General features: G+C 39.9%; 1 protein-coding gene across 1 annotated transcript in view; it reads right to left on the bottom strand.

The window, feature by feature from the left end:
- LAMA2 (laminin subunit alpha 2) overlaps positions 1 to 9,274 on the bottom strand; it is a 559,328-nt gene that overhangs the window by 71,555 nt on the left and 478,499 nt on the right. The window contains exons 45-47 of the mRNA XM_006029173.3: positions 6,238 to 6,392; positions 2,770 to 2,913; positions 1,489 to 1,622 (exon numbers count right to left, since the gene is read on the bottom strand). Of these exons, the coding sequence (XP_006029235.2) occupies positions 1,489 to 1,622; positions 2,770 to 2,913; positions 6,238 to 6,392 (433 nt within the window). The remainder of the gene's footprint in view (positions 1 to 1,488; positions 1,623 to 2,769; positions 2,914 to 6,237; positions 6,393 to 9,274) is intronic.

Here is a 9,274-nt window from a genome sequence, read left to right as displayed (position 1 = left end):
ATCTTAAGTATAGCAAGGGTTTGATGGTGCAGTTCTTGAGGAAGTCTTCTTCCAGGTGGCTCATAAAAAGGTTGGCATACTGTGGGGCCATTTTGGTGCCCTTAGCTGTTCCCATCATCTGGAGGAAGTGTTGATTATTAAAAGTGAAATGGTTGTGCGTGAGGATGAAGTGTATAAGGTCAGTAATATCTTTGGGTCTGTATTCTGAGTTGTAATCTTGTCCCTGTAGATATGTAAGGCAGGCTTGGATGCCATCCTCATGTGGGATGTTGGTATATAGGCTGGTAACATCCACGGTGGCTAAGGGGGTGAAGCACATTACCCCTTGGACCACGAGGTAATGGGGGAAAGGATGCCCAGGGCAGGCAGGGGCCTAAGGGGAGTTGGGCGGGGATCAGACACTTGAAGGGGGAACTTCCCGTTGCCACTGTCCCCATCTGAGCTGGGGGCTGCAAAGCACAGCTGTGTGGGATGTTGAGCTCAGCTGAGGACAGCAGCAGTAGTTAAAGGAGGGTTCCTCTTTATAAAACCTGTTCCTTGCCAGTAGGACATGCAGTGGAAGAGTAGTCTGCGCAAAAAGAGGGAACCCACCAACCACTGCTGCCCCCTGCTGAGCCCAGCACCCTGGACAGCTGCAGCCCACAGCCAGGCAGGAAAAGGATGACTCTGGGGCTATTTCTGTGCCCTGGTCAGGTAGGGACAGCCACAATGGTGGAGTGTGGACTAATGTACTCTTCTCACCCTTGCGATGGATTCTCCCCTGGCTGTGAGTACTCAGCTCAATGCTGTTAATCATTGTCTCAACACCATACTGGACTGGGTCTCTCAGGAGCCTTTAGCCTGGTTTGTGAATCCTAAATTGCCGCAGGCAGGTAATAAATGCCTAAACATTCAGATAAGTCAAGCGAAAAGTACCTCTGGGAATGAAAAGGAGCTAATCTTTAGGTCTCTAGTTAGGCTTTCTGGTGAAAGTTTAGGCACAAATGGAAGATAGGTGGGGTTTCTATAACTTGCTGTCTTGGATTTAGATACCTAAATTCCTCTGTGAATCTCAGCCCTGAAGATGATGTTAGGAACCTTGAATATGAGGATGTACTGAAAGGGGAGCTAGTTGAGGGTGCCCTGGTGAGAGTGATAGGCAAGGAGACTATAGAGTGAAGGGAGAAGGGTGGTGAAATGCTGATAGAAGGAGATAATGGATATTGCACATCCGTAGTATATCTCAGCAACAGAGAGAGTACCCGCACCTTTAGAATGCCACTGATTAGAAGCTTCCTGATAGCAGACTGTTGGACACAAGCTCAAAAGTTTCTGTTAAGCTGGACTGCATTTATCATTGTTATAATGACATTGATTTTAAAAAACTATCCTTGTACAAATGCTGTACTTATTTCTTAAGGAATGTGAATACAAAAACAGAGGATTAGCAACAGAACTTGCTGTGTTGTATCATTTCTTTCTATACTAGCCAAAGCATACAAAGCTTACCTAGAGGCTTCAATTCGGTACCAAAAGCCATCATCTATGGTCAGATCTGGATACTCAACTCGTCCAACGCCAGAACCCACATCCCACAAGAAGTTCACCTTGCCTTTACGCATCTCTATGGCCAAGAAGTCAGTCTAGCATACAAAGAATTAAAATAAAGGGAATCAGTGAATTGCTTTAAACGTTATAAAAATATAATTTGTGAAGATCTTCCACACTTTTGAAGATCATAAGTAAACTTATGGCGCCTCAGGGACCCATGTTCACATAGCAAATTTTGTATAGTAACTCCCATGAATTCTGCATTAAAAAGTCATTGGATAAAAAGCATAAACTGCTGGGAATAGGGACCATAATGCAGGACTTCTCTCTCTTCTGTTCCTGACCACCAAGGGAGTGCAGTCATTACTAGGCTACAGAAGTCTGGCTCCCTCTTATTAGTTCTCTTTTTGGATGTATTACTCTTTCAGGTCCCATGAGAGACCAGGAATCTCCCTCATCCCTTCCATTATCCAGTGGTTCTTTACCATGTATCTTGTTCTAGGTAGCTGTGTATTGCTGGTTCATTGGAGAAGCTGTTAACAGCAATATTATAGCTGCTTAGAGACAGTTTTAAACATAAACAATATTATTTAGAAAGCATCCATTTGGCTGGCAGTATTGTACTGAAAAATGCCAGTGTTCCATAGGTTAATACATATTACCATCCAGACTCTTCCTTTTATAGCAGAAAAATAAAATACATTGCTTAGAGTGTTTGGAAAGGAACACTTTCTCCCATTTCCTGAATTATTATTGATGGCTTGAGAAGTCTGTCTGCTGGAGGGCTTGTGGAAAACTGAATCATTCATCACTACCATTCCTGAAGTTATTATGGGCTTGACTGGAAGTCATGGTAAGTAGGATCTTTGACAGATCCAAGATGATTAGCTACTTCATTCCCAAGGGAAAATGGATGAGAAACAAACAAATGAAAAATCATCCCAGTTGTACTATTACTGATTTTACAGTTTTAATGCAGTCCATGTAAGAGTCTCAGATTGGATCCCTAGATAAACACCAAAATATCTGCCACTTGTGTTAATTCTAAGCTAATTAAAGCTTTTTTTTTGTTTGTTTCTTCTGTGAGTAACAGTATATATCTAGTTATCCAGGTAAACTCTTGGGTCCTCTGCCATTCCTTTAAAGTCTCTAATGGAAAACATTCTTGTCATCTTTGTTTGCCAGAGATCCTGTTTGATCGAGAAACTCCAATAAGAGAAAACTGAGAACCAGACTTACAAATTTGGCACTTCCAAGATAAAAAAGGAGGTTGTCGGCAACTGCTGTCTTCACATTGACAATAACAGTGTTGTAGCTTCCTTTCTTTATTTCTGGTCTGTATGTGCGTATACAGTCACCTCCAGAAGACACAGAGACTTTGATCTTATAAAAAACACAGCACAGAGAATTCAGGTTACAGCTCATTATTCCAGAGAGAACAAAAATAGAGGCTTTAGAAGAACTGCAAAAAGAGTATACTGTCTCATTTTTGTTTCACATCTCTGAGGACTAGTCAGAGCTGCTTGCACAAGGTGTATGGGAGACTGAAATTGCCTTCTCTTGTGGAATAGATTTTTATAATGAGCGATGATACATATAGGCCTCTCTTGGCCTGTTATCCTGCCTTCCTGGCCCATAGTCTGCACATCAGGAGAATATTTATTTCATATAAAAATTACTAGAATACATAAATATCTGTAAAGGGCTACTATGGAGGTTCAGGTAACAGAGATATCAAAGAGTTAGCCATAGAAAGGAATCAGAAGTATAACCTAGGTCCTAGCATATTGCTGGGGATGGACTAGGTAACCTTCCTTCTTCTGCCTTTAGTATCTGTGATTTGACCTGTATGGTTGGTTTATTTAAACATTCTTTTTACAAATAATTGTTTTTATGATTTCATGGTGTTACAAAATGGTCCCCAATGGAGGTGTTCTTCACCATTGTGTGTTCCAAGTTTCCTTTTCATTGAGCTGTGCTGAAATTTTTATCCTGCCCCTTTTTCTGTTGCTAGGTCTATTTTAAGAAATCTGCAGTAAGTCATAAAAATAATGATCTAATAATGATGATTATGAGGTCTGTGTAGCATTGGTAATTGGAATGAACTCACTAGGGCATTAGGGCAAATGGAATAGATGCAAACAGAAATTCCATGTAATTAACTGGACCATTTAACTATTTTCTAGATTCTTGGTACCCAAAACTAGCAATGACATTGATAGTTTCTTTCTCCAAGTTAGGTTTATTTTGTGGGATTCAGAAATGCATTAAAGCCCTGACATTTAAAATTATTCATCATCTGCATAATTTTCAGTGTGTAAGTGAGTCTCATTTACCTTATTGCTGCAAGTGGAAATATTTTGCTGAATCAGGATCTTAAGACCTGGAAGTTCAGACTTGGAGAACTGAGGGAATCAGTGACTTAGTGTCCACTGGGGGAAACAGAAAGGACCAGGAGAGGTCTGTATGGTAGAATCCAGGTACTTCAGAGTGAGTTAGGTTCCTTACATTTCCGTGAAGATGAGGGTTTGCAAAATAGCCAGGGACATACAGACATCTAGTAAACTGCCACACAGGACTGTTGAGATGTTCCATCTGTTCGGGCTGGCTTTTATTTAAAAGGGTACCACTTCTCTGATCAACTGCATGGGATCACTGATAAATTCCAGCTGATCAGGAAAACAGCACCCTTTGAAGTAAAAGCCACAGCAAGCAGCTCAGCAGCTTGTTCTTAGTTTAACAATCTGCTGCAAATTAAGCATGCTGTGAATGACCGAGGTACAAATGAGTTCTACCCTGGCTTCTACTGTGTGTTTGAAGTTTTTTTGAATGGAATTTTTTTTGAAGGGTGCTAAGGGTTATAGCCTATTCCACCTACTACACACCTAGGTAGCATCCAGGTGATCAGGGGCATGCACTTGTAGCAACACAACTTGCCTCAGCACACGCCCCTGTATGCGCGCTTCATTGCAGGACAAATTGTCCCACAACGGGCAAACTCCATTGTCCAGATCCTGCCCTTCTGGCAGGGAGAGCTGGAGGCAGGGAGAGCTGGAGGCTGGAGCCTGCACCTGTGCTGGCCCCAGAAGTCTTACTTTGTGTCCTGGTGGCATACTGGAGCAACAGGGGCAAATGGAAGCTGTTCCAGCAGCCAGACCATTGCTCTGGACAGCCCAGCCTCCATTTGTGCCAGTGCGCACTTTTTTTTTTTGCATACATTGCACCACTTTTTTCTGGCATTTCTTTTTTTTTCTTTTTCTACTGGGAAATCCCGGTAGCAAATTTTGCCACTATGCTGCAAATTTGCATGTCCAAATCTTAACATTCTCCACATGCAGTTTGTAGCACGACAGACCACACACCCCTGCTCATTTGTATGCAGCATGAGCGCAATTTTATTCCACCCTCTACAGTCCCTAAAAGACCTTTCATACTTTCATGCATTTATCTTTTGATATATGTCTTCATCTTAGTGTTAAAACTAAGTTGAAAAAAAGTGGTGAGGAGAACTCTCTTTTCCACTAGTGGTTTTTCAGGGATTTAGATGCCTAATAGATGGAATAAGAACTGGCCCTAGAACTTTTGTCACATTTATGCCACACTAAGATTAAGACAACTTCATTTTCTGTTTGCCTCAAGAGTGTATGGTTATCTCTGTCCCTACATGACTGGACAAGACATTTAACTTCCTTATCTTGTAGCATCCCAGGGGTAAAAACAATGTACTTACCTGTTCCCAAGAGGTGTTAGGAGGCAAAGTGCTCTGAAATGTTTGGATAAAAGGTGCTACATAGGTGAAAAGTATTAGTATTTGTTAACCTGCCTCTTTGCCTTATCTATACTTCCATGAGAATCTGAAATAGGTTTTTATCAAGGTGGTTCAAAGAACAAACGTGTCACAGCTCTGTTATTATGTGTACATTCCTTTCAGCCATTTGTCCTCCCATATCTGGGTTTCATATGAATTATACAGGAGACTTATTGAACTTTCATCTCTTAGGATTTTCTGTACGGTGTTCCTGATTGTTGTAGGTCACAAACCAAATAAGTTTAGTATTACTAGCTGATCCCTGAGTTTAAAAACATAATTACATCAGGGAGAAAGGCTTGGGACTTAGTAATCATGCTAGAAAATACACTCTTATCCTGAGCACAAGGGTCTATTCAATTGTCACCAGTTGAAGAAAATCAAGAAAATGGAAAAGCAAGTACACTTAGCATTTTCAGTGAGTTTGAGATGGCTCAGTCTGGGACCAAAAACCAGACATGATGCTATTAAGACCATATTTTTCACGAGTAATGGAACTTTCAGAAAAATCAGGTTATGGATATCTGTGCTTGGTAAATAAAACCAAGCTTGTGATCTCTACATTTTTAAGTTTTTGCACAAATATCTAGTGATGGATATTTCCCCCTTCACTGACCTCTTGCTGTACTTTTATCTACAACACCACTTAAATGATAATCTTTCCATAGTGCTACATTTCGGAAAATATATTGCATTTGATAGAGCCATGGTATAACACCATCAGAGGTAGAAAATCATCAGATATCTAATATCCTAGGTTCTGTCTATATAAGTATTTATATTGTAATCTTCAATATACACATCTGAAACTGAAAAGGATTCTCTTCCCGGAAAAAATGCAAACTAGAAAAACATCCTACCCACCCACTACCTAGAATTACTGAGAAAAAAGGGCTTACAGAATTGGCCTGCTTCCGAGCTTGATTTATCAGTTCTTTTATCTGAGAGATGTTTTTCCCCAAGTTATCCTGGAGTTCTTTGATTGGCTTGAGCTTATCCAGGAGCCGATCTGTTTCCTTTTCTAGATTTTTAACAGTGGCATCTGCATCTGCAACTTCACGTGAAAAAAATGCAGGATTTTAGAAGCTAGAGTTTGATGGAATGGCTACAAACAACAGAAACAAAATTTGAGGGAATTCCCAAGCAATTTTATATTTTAGTGTTAAGACCAAATAAACTATAAAGTGCCTGAGAAAAACAAGGTCATGATAATTTTAGTAATGCATTAAGATTGGTTTGAAAATGGCAATGGTAGCATATACCAGAATTACATTAACATTTTGGATCAGTGGCTAAGGCTAAGGTTGATGCTGTAAGAACACACTGGTATAGTATGATGCAGCTGTCATGTAAACATTTACCTTCCTTCTTTATCCTTTCTTAAAAGAATGATTCCTTCATACTCATTAATTGGTTTCCCAATGATTATAGGACTACTTCTAAAATGAGTTATGTGGTCATACCTATAAAAAATGTCATCCTAGTCATAAATTTAAAGGCATTGCAAATATTTTTCCATGTATCAAACACATTTAATTAGTTCAACATAAGGATCTCCTCTCTTTTTCTGTATTTGCTTGAGTTTCTCAATATCAGTGGGTCTAATATTGAGTATATTGAGAATATTGAGTATATTGAGAAACTAATATTGATTCTGGGTTTCTCAATATCCAGTGGGTCTAATAAAAAGTATCATTTTGGAACCAAGAGTTCTAGTTTTTATAAATATTTTTGTCTCAGACCAACACGGCTACCAAGTACACCCCTGAAACATGGAAGATGCCGAATTTTAGCCAATTTTGGATTTTAAACTTAATTGCAGAACAAGAAGGAAGTTTTTTTGCCTCCCTGCCTGTCATCTGACACCTCTAGGGAGGGAATCCTACCTGATCAATACATCAAAGAGCTACTCAACACAGCTCACAAAGACACATTAATGGACCCAGAGGGACAGACTTCCATATTCAGCTCCCTCTGTGCAAAAATGAAGTTTATTTCCTACTTTTGGTGACTTTTTACTATCTTGTACCATCTACACTTTTCCCAGAGCCTGATGAAGGGACTTTGATCCCGAAAGCTTGCAGAAAAGGACAATTTTCTTGCCATTTTCCAGTTGGTCTAATAAAAGGTATCATTTTGGAACCAAGAGTTCTAGTTTTTTGTATCAGTGAGGTATCCAGGTTGTAGCTGTATTGGTCTAGAGGAAAAGGCAATTGGTACTCATAGTAGAGATGATATCTTTTATTAGACCAGCAAGATTTTTGCAAAAAAATTTTTTTGTAAAAATCTTGTTGGTCTAATAAAAGATATCATCTCTACTATGAGTCCTGATTGTCAATATTAGTGAATCTTTTCCAATATACAACTCATCAATAGCCCCAAAGCTTTCTCAGTCAATCTCCTAGCATATCTGACCTGCTTCTGATGTGCATGGTAGCTAGTGCCCATTGACAGTACATATATGTTGGTAACCTGGGAAAAAGTTAGATGTACAAGGAATGAGAAGGGATCACATAAAATGTGGATAGCATTAAAGAAGCTGTCCAAATGTGGACATTGATCCAAATTGAATATTGAAGATATTCTAAAATTCATCCATTAGTTGGTACAAGATATCAGGTACTTGCTGAGAATAAAAGCTCCTGTGGCAATTTAAATATACCATACAATAACCCAAAAATCATTAGTCCTATTGTTGCAGCATTAAAAAAATATATATTTAACCAGTCTAATGCAGCACCCAAAAGAACACCATGCAAAAGCTATTCTAATGTGTGGTGAAGCATCAGTTGCTGGCAAAGGAAAAAAACAAAAAGAAAAGTTAAGGCACAAAAAGAAAAGAACAATATACGTACTGATTTCTGTAGGCAAGATATAGAGACAAAAAGAAAAAACAGAAAATGATACTGTAAGATAATTGTTTAAAAGGAATAAAAACACATAGTCACATAACTTAATGGACAGGATTATTCTGAAGAAACTCATTTGATGCAAACAAAGCTGCTAGTGATGTGTAACTATTTGCCTCAATTTTCACACTTGGGCACTCAAATTAGGGTTCTCAGACTCAGTCTCCTGAACTGGATATCAGTGTATATCCAGAAATGGATCCAAGATTTTACAAACCCCGCACTCCCCCTCCCCACACACAAGCAACAGCTAGGGACTTAAGTCTCAAAGAAGGTAAGAATTCTCCCACCCCACCTTCTTCTCCATGCTCAGAGTCATGTCCCTTCCCATTCCCCACTCCACTGCCTGCTGCTACTGATGTCTCTGCTGTCTTGGGGGCAAAGAGACTTCCTGTACCACTACAGCTGGACTGCATAGGGGCTGACAGGGGCTGTGCTTACCCTATACCATAGCAGTGCAGAGTGGGGAATCTCCAGCCAAATGGAAGTTTCTTTAATTACTCTCCCACCCCATTTAAGCAGTTTTTCACTATATGAAAAGATATAGTGAAAGATATAAACTAGGGCTAAGTACAGACAGTCAGAAAGTCCAAGGCTGAATTGATTCAGTCTTCACAGGTTAGTCTATGCAGGCTGTGTAGATTGAACCAATCAACAAGTGACAGACAATCACTTTTGATTCTGAAAATGCAGCTGCATGGCTGCCTAGAGCACACCTCCCTGCTTTGCTGGAGCCGACAGCTTGGGCCAAGGCTAGCCTGCTGACCCTGTGTGTGTGTTGGTGCAGGGGGAGGGGAGAGTGGGGGAGGTTGTAGGGGTGGTGTGAAACATCCTGGGGGACTGTGAGTTAACTTGTATCTGGAGGGGATCTGGGACAGAAGTTCAATAAACTGATTTCACCTAAATCAGTTAAGTCTGATACTACATTCATCCAGGTTTATCTTAAAACATTTTTTGGCATTTTAAATTTTGGTTTATGCGCACTGAACTTCTGTTGTGTTACAGATTTGACTGGTTTCTTATCACT

Source organism: Alligator sinensis, unplaced genomic scaffold, assembly GCF_000455745.1.
Source record: "Alligator sinensis unplaced genomic scaffold, ASM45574v1 scaffold889_1, whole genome shotgun sequence".
NCBI classification, from domain to species: Eukaryota; Metazoa; Chordata; order Crocodylia; family Alligatoridae; genus Alligator; species Alligator sinensis.
This window is presented reverse-complemented; position numbering and strand designations above follow the sequence as displayed.